Genomic DNA, 22,545 nt, shown 5'->3' with positions numbered 1-22,545 from the left:
ACTGGAAAGCTATGTTCTAGGTCTGGAAAGCTATGTTCAAGGTCTGGAAAGCTATGTTCAGTGTGAATCTATGGTCAACGTCCTCTGGTCATGCTAGAGGATCTTAGATATTATTGCTAGAGAGAACACCTGTCTAGTAATCTCCACCCCTCCAGTGTGATTCTGCGGCCAATATCTGCCAGCCAAGCCAGAGGACCTAGACATTTCTAGGGAGACCACCTTCCTAGGAATTACCAGGTCATACAGTGTGATTCTATGGTCAATGTTCAGTGAATCTGACTATAGTAGTGCTTGAAGACTTAGGTAACAAGCTATTAAATTAGTTCAGTTTATAACTACAATATCTCTAGGAACTACTCAAGATGACAACCCAGTTTACTCAAGCTTTAGCAGAAATGCTTCAAAGATAGTCAGGCCCCTTCCACACTGCCATACAAATTTCAGATTATGTGCTTTGAACTGAATTATATGGCAGTATAGACCTTTGGGCTGAGAACAGCGGTATAAGTAAGGTAAATAAATAAATAAATATAATCCAGTTCAAAGCAGATAAAGTTCATTATCTGATTTGATAATCTAGATTACATGGCAGTGTAGAAGGGGCCTTACCTGTCATTTCATCAGAGTTATTTATTTATTTATTTTACGCATTTGTATCCCGTCCCGAAAGGGGGAACAGGGTGGCTTCACAACAGGCAACAATTAGATGCCAACACATAAATTATACAATAAGAGTTACAGTTTAAAACAACAGTTAAAATCAGATATAAACATTCATTTAAAAATTCCACCAGTTCAGGATCGTAATCCAAGGTTAGTCCATTGCCGGTCAGATAAAATCACTCTCATTCTAGTTGCTGCTCCCACAACCATGTTTTAAGTTTTTTTTCTGAAGGGACAAGGGGGGGGGGCAGACCTGACTTAACTGAGGGAATTCCAAAACCAAGGAGCCACCACCGAGAAGGCCCACCAGTTGCACTTGTGAGGGTGGTGGGATCAAGAGCAGGGACTCCCTGGATGATCTTAACCTCCTTGATGGTTCGTAGAGAGAGATACATTTGGACAGGTAAACTTAAGGATATTATCAACTTTTTTTAAAGGAAGGGAGTCCACTGAGCTACTTCAAATTGGGGAGTACATGTCATATTTTGAAAGACAGTAATCCCCATATTAAGCTTGTCTTAGACACTGGAATTAGCCACAATACTAAGCCATCTGCCCAATGACCCTAAAAAACAACACTAGCCTACATACGTTAAAACACAGTGCTGAAATAAGTAAATACATATGTTCTTAAAGTATAACACCTGCGTTTCATAAAAAATACAATTCCTTAAGGCCTGCAAAAACAAAAAACAAAAACCCATGAATATGCTCATTTCACAATGGTCAAAGGAGTAGACTACGTTCCCAACAGGATTCCAGTCATTGATTTCTATTTTGTAAGGCGATACCTATCTTTATAATACTAATCAATGTTGGACAATTCCAAACAGTTTACTGGCTGTTTGGAATTGTGGGAGTTGAACTCCAAAACACCTGGAGGACCAAAGTTTGTCCATGCCTGGTTTAAACCATTTGGACAGGTCAATTTGATCAAACATTAGGACTTATGTAAAGGATCTATTTAAAAAATTGTTCTCTCAGGTAATAATGCATGTGCATTGGTCAAAATGAATGGACGAGTAGAAGTAGGCCTGCCTCCTCCACAGGGAATCTGCCTCATTGCAGGGTGTAGTTGTGTCAAAAGAAAAATAATATTTACAACCAAGTTAGTGTGATGCAGTGGTTTAAAAAGATGGACTAGGGCACTGGGAGACTTGTATTCAAATGCTTGCCTGGCCATGTCAACCCACTGGGTGACCTTGGACAAGTGACACTCTCTCAGCCTCAGAGGAAGGTGAGGGCAAGCTGCCCCTGAACAAACCTTGCCAAGAAAACCCTGAGATAGGTCCACCTTGGGGCCGTCATACATTTGAAACAACTTGTAAGGCACACAACATTAACAACAAAAGTCCAAGTAACATTTCAGCCCTGGATGGAAATTCTGTTATGATAGCTGAGTATCCTCCTACTCCTACAAACTGAAATGTAACTCAAGTTTCCCTGGAGTTCTTTTGAGGCTCATTTTTCCTAAGAGAAGTTGGGGGTGGCATTTATGGATAAGGTATCAGAAATATTAAAAATTAACTAGGTGTTTTTAATTACAAAAATGTGAGTCAAGCACTGAAACGGTTGAATGGATGACTCAACAAAAGCTCTAGTTCAATATAAGCAAGTGTGCCTCTGGCTTAGAAACCCTCAGTATTAGTTCACCTCAGTGTGAGAAAGGCCTCAGACTGAGAGAGCACTTAGTGTGATAAGGCCTCAGTGAGAGAAATGCCTCAGTGTGACACGCCTCAGTATGAGAAGGTCTCTGTGTGAGAAGGCCTCAGTGGGAGAAAGGCTTCAGCGTTTAGTAGACCTCAGTATGAAAAGACCTCTGAGTGAGAAAAGCCCCACATTGAAGGTCATTGTGTGTGAAGGCTGTTGTGTGTAAAAAGCTACTGTGTGAAACTACTGTGTAAGCTCAGTGTAAGAAGAGGCTCTGTGAGAGCGAAGCTGTTTATCTGCATGAGGAAGAAGCCAAGTGTGGAAGCAAATAAGGAAGTATGAAGAACTTTATTTGTGTTATGGAAACCTTGTTCTTGTAAATAGTGCAACCATATTATTTTATAGCCCAGTATAACCCAGTCTAGCCCAGTACAGACCAGCAGAGACCATATTGAGGCTGAAGAAATATAGCAATGGCCTTTCAAGGAAGTGGAATTTTGTGTTTAGATATCTCAATATGCATATGTATATATAGCCAAAATCTGAAACACTTCTCATTCCAAGCATTTGGGATAATGGATATTTAACCGGTTTGTGCATGAGCGTGTATGTATATATATACACACACATGCAAACAAACAAATATTTCAACCCTCTGTATTCAGAACAGAATATGGATTCACTGCTTAACCACCATTTGGAAAATTGTTGAGTTCTAAAAACGTTGGAGAAACTACAACCTCATTTCAATTTTGTTGAGTGCTTCTCAAACACAAATCTGCAATTTAGAATGTCTGAAGACGCAGTGGTAGTCTCATATACTAGGACGGCCCTGTTTATCCACACCATACAAAGAACGTTCACAATGTTTTAAGGAATTCTCAAAGGCGCACAACAGTAGCATGCATCTTACATGGAAAGTACTCCTATGCAAAACAACAAGGAATCCCACAGGATTATAACAACATATGGTTCCCCCAGCAGGGAAATTTCATATCTCTTCTCCTTCAACTTTTGGAGAGGCTTCCTTTGTAAGCTTTGCCTTCAAGTGTTTCAAGGTAATAAACACATCTATGCTTTATTATTTCAAGCAGATACAGTGAAAAAAACATCAACTATATTGCATTTTCCCCACAGATATCCAGCATTGATGTGAATTCCAAGCAATGCCATATATCATGTTTATTTTACAGGAAAACGTAAATATTTACCTCCATTGCTAGCGCTGCTGTTTGCTGGTCATAATGATTCAACAGATTAGGCATAAACGTGCTATTGTAAGGTAGATCCTGGCACATCCTCAAGATTATCGGTTCACACGAAAACAAGCTGTGGCCACCGGTGCATCCGACGAGAACAGCCAAAGGCCAAATGAACTGCATCACCCAGTTTGCTGCCATTCTTCTGCAGTAATCATGGGATCCTTGGTGTTATTCTGTCAACATTGCTAGGCATTTGTACATTACTGTCAGCATCTCAAGTTCTCATCCTAAGGTCCTTCAGAGATAGAACAACTCTTTGCATTGCTAGAATTTAACATTGTCCAACAGAATGCTTGTGCTCCCAAAAGTAAGGTACTTCATCTTGGCTCTTTGTTTCATATTACCATTCAAGTTGTGTTAGATCATGACAGCGGTTGACTAACCACATTCCCAAACAGAGCTCATGTTGACAACTGCCGTCTTCTTTGATTAAGCAGCCTAAAGGTAAGAACATAAAAGAGTTATTACATTTTATTGCTATCAATTTGTAGGAGGTTATGAATAATAAAATTTACGATTCAACCATCCCTTCCCGGAGTGAAATGTCCCCCATTTCGATTCAGATCTGCAAAAGAACAGGTTGAATATCTCTTATTCAGAATCCCAAAACACTCCAAAATTTTCCACATGGGTGATAACTTTGCTTTCTCATGATTCAATGTACAGAAAATGTGTTTCATGCAGAACATTATTAAAAGACTGTGTATAAAATTACCTTCAGGCTATGTATAGTATAAGGTGTATGTGAAACAATAAATAAATTTTGTATTCAAACTTGGGTCCCATCTCCAGAATATCTCTAGGTATATAAAAACATTCCACAAAATAAAATTTAAAAAAATCCAAAATAGTGCAATGCACTCTACGTGGGGCTGCCTTTGCAAACGGCTCGAAAACTGCAGTTAGTGCAAAGGTTGGCAGCCAGATTACTAACTGGGGTAGTTATAGGGAGCATACCACACCCCTATTAAAGCAGCTCTACTGGCTGCCGACAAGTTTCTGGGCCCAACTGAAAGAGCAGGTTATTACCTATAAAGTCTTATATTTGTTTGTTTGTTTACAGTATTTCTATCCCGCCTTTCTCAAGCCCAAAGGTGACTCAATATGCTTCAGGTTCAACCTATCTTCAAGACCGCATCTCCTACCATGAACCAGCATGGGCTTTAAGATCTGCCAGGGAGGCTCTCCTTTCAGTCCCACCTTTTTCTCAAGCGCTGTTGGTGGGGACGAGAGAGAGGACCTTCTTGGTGGTGGCTCCCCGGCTCTGGAATGCTCTCCCTAGAGAGATTAGATTAGCTCCAAATCACCAAACCTTAAGTTCAAGCCTAAAAACATGGCTATTTACACAGGTCTTTGAACTGTTGCTTTATGTAATTTGCTATGTAAACTTCTTTTGTTATCCATTTATATATCATTTATATATCACAGGGAGGAGGTAGCAAGCTTGTTTTCTGCTTCCTTGGAGACTAGGACGCGGAACAATGGCTTCAAACTACAAGAGAGGAGATTCCATCTGAACATTAGGAAGAACTTCCTGACTGTGAGAGCCGTTCAGCAGTGGAACTCTCTGCCCCGGAGTGTGGTGGAGGCTCCTTCTTTGGAAGCTTTTAAGCAGAGGCTGGATGGCCATCTGTCAGGGGTGATTTGAATGCAATATTCCTGCTTCTTGGCAGGGGGTTGGACTGGATGGCCCATGAGGTCTCTTCCAACTCTTTGATTCTATGATTCTATGATCTACATATTTGGCTGTATTTTGTATATTGTTGCACTACTGAGTGATTTTTGTAAGTTGTCCCAAGTCCCTTCGGGGAGATGGTGGCAGGATACAAATAAAGTTATTATTATTGACACAAAAGCACAGTATGTCACAGCAAACGAGATCTATGTGATGGATTTTGTATCGCAAAATCACAAGTCGAACACTTCCCAAGAGTCTAGGACTCTGTAAAGTTGTTGTTGTTGTTACGGTCCCAAGCATTTTAGATAAGAGATAATCAGTGTGCACTTTTCTTACATAAGTGTATGTTCTTCTACAGAATTATTTCAACATTCAGTTCAAAGCTGAGTAAATCCAGCTGCACATGTATTGCCACCGGAAACACAAGCACATATTGCACATACAGATGTGCACTACTAAATGAACACTCTGCAGACAGAGTCATATTTGCACAATTTTGTTATTCAGTGCCAGGGTTGAGTAGTACAATACACAATTTGCAAAGGTATTATTATTATTATTATTATTATTATTATTATTTCTTACCCACCTCTTCTTGTGGCTCAAGAACATCACTAAAAACATCTTATCATCTAAAACATTCTATAAAATATATATTATAATATATTTCTACAAAATACATATTAAAATACACAAAACAAAGATTAAACGTAAGACGCAAGTTTAAAATTCATGATTAAACTGGCAGAATAGGCCTGCCGGGACAGATAGGTTCTGAAATGTGTTTTAAATTCTGACAAGGATTTATGTAATGTATCCCTGTGTAGATCTTGGCTGTTGTTATTTTTACCCTGCTTTTTCCATCAAAACTGAGGCCAAAAGCAACTTACATTGAGAAATCCAAACAATTAAAACGCACAAAAGTATACACACACACACACACTTGCAAGTATTAAAACAAATCAATTAAAACACAATTACAATAAGCAAATACAAAGTATTTGAAATTAAATCACTAGCCTAAAAGCGACTTACATTGAAAAATCCAAACAATTAAAACACATAAAGGGATGCACACACACACAAACACATACACTTGTAAGTATTAACACAAATCAATTAAAACACAATTACAATAAGCAATACAAGGTATTTGAAATTAAATCACTAGCCCAAGGCAACTCAGTATTAAACCATGTAAGGCCAGTTTTGCAGAGGTCCCTTATGGATCCCATCACATGTAGTTTCCATTGCTTCCTTTCGAACGAGTTCAACACCCTATCAAATACCCATTCAAAGTCAACAAACAAGACAGTAATTGACATTCTGAACCCTGCCTCTAAACTCAGATATAACTTAAAGCCAACATAAATAACAGCCATAAAATTCCACTTATGGATCAAAAGTGCTATATTCAAAGTGATAGTTTCTGGATGCGGATCAGAGAAATCACATTTTCTAATTAGTTTCCTCTGACATTAAAAGCTGCCATTGGCTATGATTCCTCTAAAGGGGAAAACAAAAATAATCCTAGAGTGCACCTACACTATATCTTGACTGCAATTGGATGCCACTTGGAAGTGCCATGCCTCAATGCTATGGAACTGTGGGAGTTGTAGTTTACAAGGTCTTGAGCCTTCTGTACCAAGGACTGCTGGTGCCTCACCACACTACAACTCCCAAGATTACACAGCATCGAGGCATAGCAGTTCAAGTGGTGTCAAACTGCATTAAATCTAGAACACTGTTTCTCAACCTGGGGGTCAGGACCCTGGGGGAGGGGTCACGAGGGGGTTTCAGAGGGGTTGCTAAAGACCACCAGAAAACACATTTCAAATGATCTTAGGAACCCCTTTGGCATACTCGTTTGGGTTCACAATGCTTTCTGGATGTAGGTGAACTACATCTTCCCTAAATCAATGTCAATTCATCCCAAATCCCTCCAGAACTCATGGGAGTTCTGTGTTTGGCCTAATTCTATCGTTGGTGGGGTTCAGAATACTCCTTGATTGTAAGTGGTCTATAAATCCCAGCAACTACAACTCCCAAATGCCAGGGTCTATTTTCCCCAAACTCCACCGGTGTTCACATTTGGGCATATTGCGTATCCTTGCCAAGTTTGGTCCAGATCCATCATTATTTGAGTCCAAAGTGCTCCCTAGATGTAGGTGAACTTCAACTCCAAAACTCAAGGTCAATCCCCACCAAACCCTTCCAGTATTTTCTGTTGGTCATGGGAGTTCAGTGTGTTCAAATCCATCATTGGTGGAGTTCAGAATGCTCTTTGATTGTAGGTTAACTATACATCCCAACAACTACAACTCCCAAATGACAAAATCAACCCCACTAGTATTTAAATTTGGGCGTATTGGGTATTTGTGCCAAATTTGGTCCAGCGAATGAAAATACATCCTGCATATCGGATATTTACATTATGATTCATAGTAGTAACAAAATTACAGTTATGAAGTAGCAATAATAATAATTTTATGGTTGGGGGTCACCACAACACGAGGAACTGTATTAAGGGGTCGCGGCATTAGGAAGGTTGAGAAACACTGATCTAGAATATATGGCAGATGTGCGCCTGGTTTTCAAGGATCTCATGTTTGATACTATTCCTCCCCAAACTCAGCACTTTGATTCCAAGAAGGAAAGCTATGTATTACTTTCATCCTAGAAAACAAATCTGGCATAGAAAGCAGGTACTTGGCACAGCTGTGCTGTCTGGTTGGCACAGCTGTGCCGTCTGCATGGCATCCAGCCCAATGATTACAAGGGGCAGGGACGAATTCTAAGCTAAGATTAAAGATTTAGTTGATTAGATCTAACATTAAATCGATTAAGGCTTCCATCCCTCAACAGTAGCTCAGGCTGCTTATATCGTTGCCCTTACTTGGAATCCAGAAGACTGACAAAGTCAACACCGAACTTTTTTTGACTACTGTAATTTGGCACGAAACATCTAACTTTTAAATTGACAGATAACAAGCGTCTTCTTGTTATTAATAAGCCTTTACACTGAAGCAAAGTTACAATTAAAATTGACAAGCAGTACACAGACACAGGGCATGATTTCCCTCCTCCATCAATTTAGTGAAGTAAATAATAGTAACTCTAAAAGAAAATGCAATACCAATTGGCATATTTTGAATTGTCTGTAAATGAAAATTTCCGTGGCATTTTCACAAACCCAGCAGATGCTAAAACTGACATTTTGCACAAGATTCTTCATATTATGAAGTGTCTGCAGTCATACAGCTATTCCCAAGGTTCTTTATAGGAGGTTTCAACCATGCTTGAATTGGAAGAAAACTCTTATTAGCACAATTGAGGCATAATGGAAGAAGTATGTCAAGAAGGTAAGTGCTCATGAATGCGCAAAACTGATCCATCCTTTATGCATACACTACACAGGAGATGCTAAGAGTGTGAAGATCAACTACTGAGGCTAAATTTTAAAATCTAGTTCTTAAACACATAACTACACAGACAGAGCATTTTTACATTCCTTTAACAGATTATGGAACTACAAAACAAAAGTCTTTTGAACTTTGGGTGTTTGATCTTAGTTGAGTAGAATTACCTTCATAGTAGAGAAATACAATTTTCCCTGGTGGGGCAGAAACAAATATTGGGGTAAGGACCTGAAAGATTGGGGTGTAAATCATTATAAAACTGGTTTCTGTGGGAAAATAGTTCCAGGGGTAATATACTCGTGTATTTAATAAATTTGACTAGAGACTCTGTTGTGAAGCTTTTAATAAAGGCAATATAGTGAGGCCTTGATATCCCAGGCAAAAAAAAGGTTCAAGAAATGCAACACTTTGCAGATGCGCATGGCACATAGGGAATTTTGAAGCCACAAATGTCATTTATGGTCCAACAAATCATGACATGCACCCTCTAAAGGACAAACAATCCATTGCACTACAATGGAAAGAGCTTCCTCAACCACAGTTCCAATGTGGCCAAAGAGTTTTTCTTGCACATCCCACAACAAGAAGCCAGGGATGAGCTTGCAGCACTGCCTAATTTGGAAGACGCAAGCAAAGCCATCAACCAACTAAAAAATAACGAAGTCAGCAGACCTGATGGGATCCCTGTTGAAATCTTTAAGGAAGGTGGGTGTGATCTTACATAACAAGTTCACAAGATTATTGAAAAAATATAGGTGATTTAGGAGATCCCGGCAGACTTCAAGGATGCCATTATCATTTCTTTTCTCAAAAATGAAAAACGAACAGATTGTGAGTTTTGGAGAGGCACAAATGGAAGGTGAAAGGGAGAAATGTGGCAAGAAGAAGGCACATCAAGCAAACCCTTGTTGTGGCCACCTTCCACCTGGAAATCTATGGCCTCATTGTGAAAGAAAGACCATGTGGATCCAGAATAGGTCTCCACAGTAATTTACAGACCCACTGCCAAGACTCTACACTTGGAAGACAATACTCAGCCAGAAGGGATTGCCTCCAATAATAATAGTATAGTATAGTATTGATATTTTATATGTTTATATGTTTGGGTTGGGGGGATATTGTTGTGCCTGGGGCAATCTTTTGTTGAGAGGTGATTAGATGTCCCAGATTGTTTCCTCTGTGTTGTTTTGCTGTTGTAATTTCAGAGTTTTTAAATACTGGTAGCCAGATTTTGTTCATTTTCATGGTTTCCTCCTTTCCAACAGACAAGAGTTCTTTGTCCCACCCTGGTCATTCCACAGATAAATAAACCCATGTTCCTAGTTGCAACAGACCTCACTACCTCTGAGGATGTTTGCCATAGATGCAGGCGAAATGTCAGGAGAGAATGCCTCTAGAACATGGCCATATAGCCCGAAAAAACAACAACCCACTTATCTTAGATGTTTCATTCGTCATCCTAAAAGCAAGTATTTCAAAATCCTTTCCCCAGTATGCCCAGAAGAATAAAGGAAACTGAAAAGGCTATTCTCAATTTCAACCTTTTTCTTATAGGATTCCTCCCCCCCCCCCCCCCCCCCCAATCTTCACTAACAGTCTCCTGCAATTTGCCGCATGCAGTTACAGCCAGCATCTGGAGAAAGAAAGGAATTTGAGCTGAAAAGAAAAGAACAGCAGGAGTCTCTCTAGCCTTTTCTTTTCCAGACCTTAATGCAAGAGGAAGGGACAAATCTCCAAGCTCAGCACTTGCCACAGGACATGGGAAGAGCAAAGACGACTTGGTTAGTAAGCCAACATGATGTGTGTTGACCCCTGGCTAAAGTGCTGACCTCCAGCCTAGGATGCTGAACACCTGCGATGCTCACAGCCCATTTAATTTTGAAAGGCCCTGAGAGTGAACAGCTCAGATTTCTGTAAGCTCTAAGGAGTAACCTGAAGAGGGACACAAAATGAGGGTCTTGTCCCTCCCAATACATTTATGCTTTTCAGGACCGCAGTACATTAAAACTTCATCTGAGTATTTATGAATACCATTTTAAATGTCTCTAAGATGCTAAAAATTGGGAGGGTTGGACAAAAATTTCACAATGAAATAGAAATTATCATTTGTGGGGGAAATGCCCTTATCTCCTTTTCCTGCTTGCTCCTCCCCTGAGCCGCGTGTTTCTTCCCCAGCATCAGTCTATATCAGTCTATATCAGGTATTTTGGAAAAAGCATGAATGAATTTATATGCACACTGCACATATCTTATTTGCAGTGCAAAAAAAAACACCTTAAAACAATACAATTAAAATGAAGGACAATTTTAGCAAATATAAACATATTTGCTAGTATAAGGTTATGTGGCTACTTTCAGAGAGTAGCCACATAACCTTATACTAGTGCTCCCTCAACGTTCTTGTCCCAGGAGACCCCCCCCCCCCCCCCAATGTACGAAAGTCTGTTTATTTTCCTATCTCCCTATGAGTTCTCCCTTACAATTAGTTCTGCCCCCTTATCTCTCCCGGAGTTTTTAAATCATTTTAAGTACATGCAGCCCACTCTCTGTCCTTATGTTTGGTTCCTATGTTCTGTGTATATTGTTTTATATGTTTTGATGTTTTACATTTTAATGTTATGTTGTTTATTTTATTGCAATTTGTATTGTTATATTGTAGTTTGTTGTTTGGGCTTGGCCCCATGTAAGCCGCTCCGAGTCCCCGCTGGGGAGATGGTGGCTGGGTATAAATAAAGTTTATTGTTATTATTATTATTATTATTACTATTATTATTATTATTATTATTACTATTATTAGCATTTCAATGGGAAGTGTAGGCCTGCTTTTGGCCGATGAGATAGGATTGTTGTTGTTGTTGTGTGCTTTCAAATCATTTCAGACTTAAGTTGACCCTGAGGGAGGGTAAATGACCTTGGAGGGCCTTATCCGGTCCTCGGGCCTTAGTTTGAGGACCCCTGGTCTTTATTTATTATTATTATTATTTATAGTATTTGTATACCGCTTTTCTCAACCCGAGGGGGACTCAAAGCAGTTTACACATAAGTAATGGCAAAAATGGGTGCATATGTTGTTTTTTTTAAATTTATGTTTATTTATACCCCGCTTTTTCTCTCCACAAAAAAGAATGTACACAACAGTATTAATGCAGATTGAAACCACTTTAACTGCCACAAATGTCATAAAATCATGGCAGTTATCATGGGAGTTATAGTTTGACAAGGTCTATAACAGGGTCCTCAAACTTTTTAAACACAGGGCCAGGTCACAGTCCTTCAAACTGTTGGAGGGCCAGATTATAATTTGGAAAAAATATGAATGAATTCCTATGCACACTGCACATATCTTATTTGTAGTGCAAAAAACACTTTAAAACAATACAATAATTAAAATGAAGAACAATTTTAGCAAATATAAACATATTAGCATTTCAATGGGAAGTGTACGACTGCTTTTGGCTGATGAGATAGGATTGTTGTTGTTGTTGTTGTTGTGTGCTTTCAAGTTGTTTCAGACTTAGGTTGACCCTGAGCGAGGGCCGGGTAAATGATCTTGGAGGGCTGCATCCGGCCCACAGGCCTTAGTTTGAGGACCCCTGGCCAATATTAAGAGTGCATGTGTTGTTGTTGTTAAATTTATGTTTATTTATACCCCACCTTTGCTCTCCACAAAAACGAATGTACACAACAGTATTAATGCAGATTGAAAGCACTTTAACTGTCATGAATGTCATAGAATCATGGCAGATCTCATGGGAGTTATAGTTTGACAAAGTCTATAACCTTCCTTGCCAGAGTGTGCTCGTGCCTCACCAAATTACAACACCCAGCTTCTTTGAATCTCATTTAGGAGAGCAAAGCGTGGTGAGGAGGAGGAATTATTTCAATGTAAGTCACACTGCCTCAGTCACAGAGGAAGGCAACGGCAACCCTCTCATAGAATCATAGAATCATAGAATCATAGAATCAAAGAGTTGGAAGAGACCTCATGGGCCATCCAGTCCAACCCCCTGCCAAGAAGCAGGAATATTGCATTCAAATCACCCCTGACAAATGGCCATCCAGCCTCTGCTTAAAAGCTTCCAAAGAAGGAGCCTCCACCACACTCCGGGGCAGAGAGTTCCACTGCTGAACGGCTCTCACAGTCAGGAAGTTCTTCCTCATGTTCAGATGGAATCTCCTCTCTTGTAGTTTGAAGCCATTGTTCCGCGTCCTAGTCTCCAAGGAAGCAGAAAACAAGCTTGCTCCCTCCTCCCTGTGGCTTCCTCTCACATATTTATACATTTCTTTCAACAAGAAATCCCATTATAGGTTTGTCTTACAGTCAGATAACAACCAGGACAGAAAACAGTGTGGAGAAAACAGAAAAAGAAAAGGGTTGTGCTTTCCTATTTTGGGCTCTGGTCCTGCCTGCTGCCACCATGTGCAGAAGGCTAACAATCCGAGTAATGTATTATGCATCCCAGATTATAAACGGCCATTGCAAACCCAAAACTGCATAGGGTGACTTGGGAGAAAGACACTGCATAAATACAGTAAATAAAAATAAAATCTACAACCAAATAACTTTCTGCCGATCATGTCTGCATTCTAGAAATATATGTAATAACACTATGCTTTCCATCATTCTAAATGTGTGGTCTGAAGCTGTAATTGCTCATCATGGCTTGAGATTTACGAGGCTTGGAGTTTTTTGAACTTTACTACTTTCTCTGTTCTTTTTTTCTAGACAACCCCTGATTTATGGTTTGACAACTATTCTTTGACAGCCTCCTACATAGCGACTCTAGAGTGAAAGCTGTATAGTTACAAAGCAGAGACGAACAGGGTTAATATATTGTCAAAGGCTTTCATGGCCAGAATCCAACAGACCTTTCTACCTCTGAGGATGCTTGCCACAGATGCAGGCAAAACGTCAGGAGAGAATGCCTCTAGAACATGGCCATGTAGCCCGAAAAAACCTACAACAACCCTAATATAAGTAGAGCCACAGCCTTGGACAAGTACAAAAAGCGGACCCAGGAAGAAATCAAAACAGTGCAGTAAGTGTTTGGCTATTGTCAAACAATATCTGAGTATTACTAATAATCTGTAATTTATTTATTTATTTATTTATTTACAACATTTCTACCCTGCTCTTCTCAACCCCCAAGGGGGGATTCAGAGCAGGTAACACTGGCAACAATTCGAAGCTTCAATATCACACTATAACAACAATATAAAACTATAAATACACAATAGATTAAAAACAATAACATTAATTATACAGTCACATAGTCGTTTCCATTATCATAACAATCATATGGTGCAGTTCAATGTCCAAAGTGCCGTTTTGCCTGCTAGCCAAAAGCCTGGTTCCAAAACCACGATATCAGTTTTTTCCTAAAGGAAAGGAGGGAGAACGCTGATCTAATCTATCTTTTGAGCGAATTCCATAAGTGGGGGGTCACCACCAAGAAGGCCCTGTCCCTCCTCCCCACCAGACACATTTGCAAGGCCGATGGGACCGAGAGCAGGGCTTTCCTGGTGGATCTTAAACTACGAGGTGGAAGGTAGAGGGAGATACGTTCAGACAAGTAAGCTGGGCCGGAGCTCCCTGTATGGTGCTCCGGTGAGCAATCTGGCTACTGCCCACTGGACTAGTTGAACTTTTCGAACAGTCTTCAAAGGCAACCCCACATTTGAAAACCAGTTGATTCCTAACCCATCTAAAACATAGACGTGTGCTTTTCATCTTAAGAACAGACAAGCATCTTGAGCTCTGAGGATGACTTGGGAAGGAATCCCACTGAAACATTGCAGCGCACCCAAATACCTGGGAGTTACCCTGGACCGGGCTCTGATCTACATAAAGCACTGCTTGAATATCATGCAAAATATTGAATATCAAGCAAAAAGTGGGCACTAGAAACAATATCATGAGAAAGCTGACTGGCACAACCTGAGGATCACAACCAGACACAGTGAAGACATCTACCCTTGCACTTTGCTACTTTGCTGCTGAGCATGCATGCCCAGTGTGGAACACATCTCACCATGCTAAAACAGTGGATGTGGCTCTTAATGAGACATGTTGCATTATCACAGGATGTCTACGCCCTACAACACTGGAGAAATTACACTGTTTAGCCAGTATCACACCAACTGACATCTGCCAGGAAGTAGCAGCCAATAACGATCAAGGCAGTGATCTCTGGCCCATCCCCTCTTCGGATATCAGCCAGCGCGCTAATGCCTTAAATCAAGAAATCGTTTTCTAAGATCTACAGAGATACTTGCAGGAACACCTCAGCAAGTGAGAGTCCAAAAGTGGCAGGAACACCTCAGCAAGTGAGAGTCCAAAAGTGGCAGGCTAAAATCCGGAACCTCAACCTATGGCTGATACCAAATAAGAGACTTCCTTCTAGGTACACAAAAGACTGGGCAACTTGGAAGGCACTGAACAGACTGTGCTCTGGCACACGAGATGCAGAGCCAATATGAAGAAATGGGGCTACAAAGTGGAATCCACGACATGCGACTGTGGGGAAGAGTAAACTACAGACCACCTAATACAATGCAGCCTGAGCCCTGTCACATGCACCATGGAGGACCTTCTTATAATAACATCAGAGGCACTCCAAGTGGCCAACTACTGGTCAAAGGACATTTAATATAATGCCAAGTTTTTTTAAAAAAAAAAGTTTTGTTTTTTTAAATACACCACTGTACTTTTGGTTCTCTCCTGATACAATAAATAAATTAATAATCTGAGCAATTCAGCATAAGGAAGGAGAAAAATCTGTAACAAAAAAATCAACCCACAACATGTCAAAAGGAATATGGTTTGTGGTAGCAGAATGGAAGAAATGGAAGAAATACAACAACAACAAATGCTTGAATTGAACCTGATCACATATAAACCTGAATAATAATCAAACCAATTAACGAATCACACCAAATTTGGCAACAAAACGTCTCACAATACAAGGAGTGACCATCACTAAAAAAAAAATATGATTTTGTCATTTGGGAGTTGTAGTTGCTGGGATTTATAGTTCACCTACAATCAAAGGGCATTCTGAACTTCATCAACGACGGAATTGACCCAAACTTGGCACACAGGACTCCCATAACCAACAGAAAACACTAGAATGCTTTGGTGGGCATTGACCTTGAGTTTGGGAGTTGTAGTTCACCTACATCCAGAAAGCACTGTGGACTCAAACAATGATGGATCTGGACCAAACTTGGCACAAGCACTCAATACGCCCAAATATGAACATAGATGGAGTTTGGGGGAAATAGAATCTTGACATTTGGGAGTTGTAGTCACTGGGATTCACAGGTCACCTACAATCAAAGAGCATTCTGAACCCCACAAACGACAGAATCGGGGCAAACTTCCCACACAGAACCCCCATGGCCAACAGAAAATACTTAAGGCCATCCAATCCAACTCCCCTTCATCAAGGCAAGAAAACATAATCAAAGTCCTCCTGACAAAGAGCCATCCAGCCATAGATAGATATAGATGGATAGATAAGATTTACACACACACACACAAATAGTATCATAGATTTGAAAGGGACCCTTAAAGAAGGACAATGATATGTTACATGTTCCAAGGTGGGCAAACCAGACACTCTCCACATCAACACTGACAAAGAAACAGCAAGAAATACTGTTTAGCCAGAAGCATAAAGAAATTACATATATTAGAAACCAACACTTTCGCATTACTTTATTTTCCAGAACAACAGACTGGGCCACAGCAACGTGTGGCTGGGGACAGCTAGTGAAAATATAAACATACAATCTTACTCCCACAAAGCTTTGCCTTATCCAACATTTTATTCATATTACATATGGTAACTCAAATAATTTTGGTATCTAATTCATGAGCAGGAGCCAGAAAAAAAACTAATCACTACAGATGTGAATCCTAACCTAAATTCAGGCTAATCATTCACCTAAGACATTTGCAAGCATATTTCACAAAAAGAAATTTTCTTTCTGATGAAGCCACGAGACTCACAGATCGATGGCAATAATTAACATAAGTCTCTAGAATAAATCTGGATGAAATTCTCGTAAAGATGTGCCCACTCAGTCTGTAAGCACTGCAGTATTTCTGTGGCTGAAAGGCAAAGCCCTGTTTGTAGTAATTGCACCAATTACGGGTCGAGTATTTCAAAAAAAAGAGAAAAATAATGAATCTGAATCTATTTCAGGGATCATAAAGAAGAGAATGATCCTATATCATAATTTTTAAGCTCTCCTCTTAAGGTTCAGGCTTTTTCCAGCTTAAATCTACTGCATACAGGGAGGGAGGGGTGAAAGGAAAACTGCAGACTTTGTTCCATTCTTCTTGTCCTGGTCTTAATTCCAAGGAGAAAGAGAAAGAAGAGGGCGGGAGAAGCGTGGAAAGGGAGAAAGCGTATTCTTTTGCAGGCACTGCAAAAGCGAAGTATCCTTCACCCCAAAACCATATAAACGAGAAGGAGATTAAATTATTTTTGCCTTCTGATTAAATTATTTTTGCTGACATGGCGAAGGATTCTCCCACCATCTCGTTTTCAGAGAAATGCCTACCTCATGCGCCCGTGAAGGAGATTCACTCCTTATGCAGCCATCCATGCACTGAAGTGGGGAGAAGTCTTCACCAACGTTGCCGACACAACACACGCAGGCATAAACACACCCCTCCAAGAAACAAACAAAAAGATTCTCCTGGATTTCGTTTAGTGCTGCCTCAGATGCATTCAATCGCCAAGAACAATGCCAACCAGCCTCTTCATTCTAGGCTGTATATTGTATTATTTCATTATTAGTCTTTATTACTATGGGTGGGGGCAGTAGACCAGGAAAATTCAAGGCTGCGCAGAACAAATTTTGCTCCCAAGCTTCTCAATGCAGTGAGTGAGATGTTTCTCCAGAGTCTTAATTCTTAGGAGAGCCAAAATGATGCCGTGGTTTGAGTGTTAGATTACAACTCTGAAGACTAAGGTTCGAATCTCCATTGACTGTGGAAATCCAGTGGGTTCAATAGGCTAGTTCTGCTTTCTAAGCCACAAAGAAAGGCCCTCATCTGAACAAATCTGATAAGAAAAGGGAGGGGGGAATAATAGGGGTGCCTTAGGGTTGCTATGAGTTGAAAATAACTTGTAGGCAAACAACAAGAAGTTCATATTATCTTATTATTAAAATGATATTGCTTCTTATGCAGAAAGTGTTAAGAAGTCATGGGAATTTGACTGACTGCTCTGCTTGATCCACCTAACCCAGCATCTTATTTACAACAACAATCGCCCAAAAGGGAAACCCGAAAGAAGGGGAGAAGCAAATCAAGGGTCTCAATCAATCCTCTTCTCTTGTTATTTTAGGCTAGGAGCACCACACCACCTTTCTTCTATTATTTATGTAATACATTTATTTATCTCTTCTTTTAAACTATTGGGGCCTCCCTAGACAATGCACAGTAGGTAAAAACACTCTGGGTTTATTTATTTATTTATCTCTTCTTTTAAACCATTAAGGCCTCCCCAGACAATGCACTGTAGGTAAAAAACACTCTGAGTTAAATAACTAAAATCGAATTTAAACACTTGAGACTTTCCTTTCAAAACAAGTCAAAAAACAGTTTAAAAAACAACTTTTAAAAAAGACAACAGCATGTTGAAAGTGTATTCCAAAACAACAACCCCATTTAAGAGTATGAATCAACCTCAATTTTTCCCCAAGAACCACATCTTGTTGATTTTAATTATTTTAATTTATAGTTATATGTCAGTGTTTAGTTATTTTGATTTGATTTGATTATACGCATGTTGGCATTGAATTCTTGCCATTAATATGCTGTAAAATGCCTTGAGGCCCCCCAGGGGTGAGAAAGGCGGTATATAAATATACTAAATAAATAAATAAATTGTTGGTGAAAATAAATCATTATTTGTTTCGATGCATGTGGGGAGAATGGGCATTAGAGGAAGAGGAAACTGAACCATTTTGAAAAGAGATCTATTTTATTTTATTTATTTAATGGGGAAGAAGCAGAGTGCAGAGCAAGGTCAACACATACATGACTAATAAAGTTTTTACCCTTCATCAGCCATGTATATTACTTGTCGGTGTTTGAAACTGAAGTCCCCCCTCTTTCAAGTACTTTGGATGGAAGGGAGGACTGTAAGCCCACACATTTCAGTCTTTAACAATGAATGGTCTCAGCCTTGAAGATAAAACGTAATATCATCACCCACTTAAAAATGTTGGCAACAGAGTAAGTCAAGTTCCAACCTAATCTCTACTTTAGTTTTGTTTTCAGCAATTAGAAAAGCCAGAAACTAAAATGTTTTATTAATTTATTATGTTCTGTTTATGAAATCCTCGAATGTTAATGTATGTCTCCCTCTCTTTCACTCTTTCTCATGTATAGATAGATATATTGGTGGTTATCTGCATCCTTGTGGAATCCAGAGCAAACATATCATATTTGCTTTTAAATCATATACGTATTTGTAAATACAGACACACATACAAACAAAACACACACTTTTGCACTAAGTCCAAATTCTGCTTATTGATTTAACACCTCCAAAGTTTGTGATTTGACACAAAAACCATAAATAAACAGAAAATCAATAGATTAAAATAACATTGTCAGCCACTACTTCCAACTGGAAGTAAAATACCAGTCTACCACAACCAATTTACCCTCCAGCCATGAAATTATGGAAACATATATATATAAATATACATACAAAAACATACCCCTGAGGCCTGAACACTGTATTCCATCAATGTATCATCCACAAAAGCCAAGGGAAAAAAACAATTTGTCAGTTTAAAGATGCCACAAGAAGACTTCTTTTTTATATATACTGAAATAAAGTAACTTCTTTTAAAAATTCATTTGTGGAGCACAATATCATGAGGCTAGAAGGAAACTTTCAAACCTCATTTTCCAGGAAATGTAAGTCTTCTCCCTTTACATTTCCACTCATAACGATATTTATTTTACTAAAATAAATATCCCACCATCTATCCAGAGATCTCAGGAAGAGTGTACAACAAAACCAATCTAATACATTCAGAAAAATGTACAACTAACAAAAATATCCTTCTGAAGAAGCTAAAATCAGAACTGGCCATTTAAACATAGAGATTAAAGCTGGTTCAAATAGTTTAAACGGATATGCTGAGCTACGCATTGCAGCCATCCCTTTAAATAAGGACCTCCTTTCTCAATATCCTCCCTATTTTCACCCAATTAGTTAAAATGGAGAATGCAAGTCTCAAATACAGAATGCTCCTCAAAATGTATATAAATTTAACATTTTAACCTTCTGGAGTGTATTATGTTAATTCCTGTCACTGTCCGCCAAAAAAAAAAAACCTTTAAGGGATTAGAAAAGTGTCACAAAATAACAAGAGAAAACTGTGAGGTTTGCAACTTTGCGCTTGGACAATGCGACCGCAGAATGGTTGAGAAGGGACAGCCAGTTTGCACCATAGCTGTCACTTAGAAGCAATTTGTACGTGATCAAATCCTTTCGTTACTATTTGCAACTATTTTGCAATTATTATTGTTACTAATAATACTTTTTTTTCCTCTTAAACAAGATTCAAAGTAGTTCACACCACTAAAAACAGTACAAATTACAATTCAAAACTTTCAACACCTAAACATTAAAATAGAATTAACCCTAAAATAGTCAAAACAAATGGTTAAAAATCACCTAAAACCATTAATAACTAAAAATAATTATTCTATTATTTTTAACAGATTAAATCAAATTATTACCATATCATAAATATATAAATGTATCATAAACATACATTATTGTTACATATAAAATATAAATACATATATAAAATATATTATTATTATTATTGGCTTTTTGGGCAGGCTTTTATAATATTTATTTTATTTTATTAATATTTATATAATATTTTATATCATATTGTTACTTTTTTGGGGAAATGTATCATTATTAGTACATTTTCCATTGTATTTTAACATTTTTATGTCCCATGACACAAAAGATTTAATCTTCTTTTTAAAAAAAATTGTATTCATCTACTAATGCCTTTTTAATTTAAATGTGTCATGTTAGCTGTTAGCCGCCTTGTGTCCCCATAACAGGAGAAAGATGGGATACAACTAAAGCATCCAGTAATATTAATTCTAATAAAAATATATAAATCAATATAAATGTATTTTCATACTCTTCAAATAATCATAATTAGTATTATTAGCTGGTAAAGGGCATATATTATTCTTGTATTTATTTATATGCCGCTTTCCTCACTTAAAAGATTCCAAAATGCTTTATGATATATTAAATTTTATCTATAGTAATAATTTATAATTATATTTATGCTACATATTATTAATTATAATATTTAAATGTGTGACAAATATAAATCTAAACTATTGCTATGTATAAAAATATAAATTTTCACAATAACATACATATCAATCAATGTAAATGTATTTGCATACCATTCAAATAAGCCCTATTGGTGCTATCAGCTGTAAAAAGAGCATATGTATTTTCCCATGACATATACACATACACACACATATATATGTATGCCATAGAAAACTTTATATATACATATATGTAATTTGCATATATATAATCGCTTTTTGTCTCTTAAAAGGGACTAGACATAGCTATAACGTATATATTAAAATATAAGTACAATTTATATATTTATAGAAATACAAATATTAATATTACATATAGAACTATACCATAAATATGAATATATACATACATAACATATAAATAAATATAAATTACTATAACACACATATATATTATAAATGTAATTATATTATAAATATAATTTCTATATTTATAGAAATACTAATGGTTACTATTACACATATAATTATGCCATCAATATGAATACATATAATTACATAAATTATAAATGATTATTATAAGTACAAATTACTATAACACATATATTTTATTATAAATGTAAGTACAATGTATATAATTATAGAAATACTAATGACATATATAAATATACTATAATAAATATGAATATTTACATGAATAAATATAAATAAATATAAATTACTACTTTAACACATACAAATTATATTATAAATGTAAGTACAATGTATATAGTTATAGAAATACTAATGATTACTATTAAATATATAAATATACCATAACAAGTATTAATATTTACAGGCGTAAAATATAAATAAATATAAATTATTCCTATAACACATACAAATTATATTACAAATGTAAATATACTATATATATTTATAGAAATACAAATGATTACTGTGTCATATATATAGTATAATAAATATTAATATACACATACATAAAATACAAATGAATACAAATAAATATAAATACATACATAAAATATAAATAAATTTAAATTACTACTATTACTATTATAACACATACATACATAAAATATAAATAATTACTACTATTACTATTATAGCACAAAACACACATATATATTATATGATAAATGTAAATGCATTCATATATTTATAGAAATACAAAAGATTACTATTAAATATTTAGCAGATATAACACAAACACAAAAATATAAATGTAAATTACTGTGACATATATAAATATACTATAATAAATATTAATATACACATACATAAAATACAAATGAATAATACAAATACATATAAATACATACATATAATATAAATAATTACTACTATTACTATTATAACACAAACACACATATACATTATATGATAAATGTAAATGAATTCATATATTTATAGAAATACAAAAGATTACTATTAAATATTTAGTAAATATACCATTATATATATATATATATATATATATATATATAATTACATAAAATATAAATGAATAATATAAATTACTAC

General features: G+C 37.2%; 1 protein-coding gene across 4 annotated transcripts in view; it reads right to left on the bottom strand.

The window, feature by feature from the left end:
• Nucleotides 1–22,545, bottom strand: part of FZD3 (frizzled class receptor 3) — a 75,452-nt gene that overhangs the window by 51,669 nt on the left and 1,238 nt on the right. For 3 of the 4 annotated variants that reach the window (XM_060754694.2, XM_060754696.2, XM_060754697.2), the window contains exon 2: nucleotides 3,525–4,013. In XM_060754694.2, coding sequence (XP_060610677.1) covers nucleotides 3,525–3,713 — 189 coding nt within the window. In that variant the 5' untranslated portion in view covers nucleotides 3,714–4,013. Of the gene's footprint in view, nucleotides 1–3,524; nucleotides 4,014–17,243; nucleotides 17,387–22,545 lie in introns of those variants that run through there. The other variant, XM_060754695.2, reaches the window with a different exon arrangement.

The sequence above is a fragment of the Anolis sagrei genome, chromosome 1, assembly GCF_037176765.1.
Source record: "Anolis sagrei isolate rAnoSag1 chromosome 1, rAnoSag1.mat, whole genome shotgun sequence".
In the NCBI taxonomy this organism is placed as follows: Eukaryota; Metazoa; Chordata; class Lepidosauria; order Squamata; family Dactyloidae; genus Anolis; species Anolis sagrei.
The sequence above is the reverse complement of the archived record's forward strand: the minus strand, read 5'-3'. Positions and strand labels throughout refer to the sequence as shown.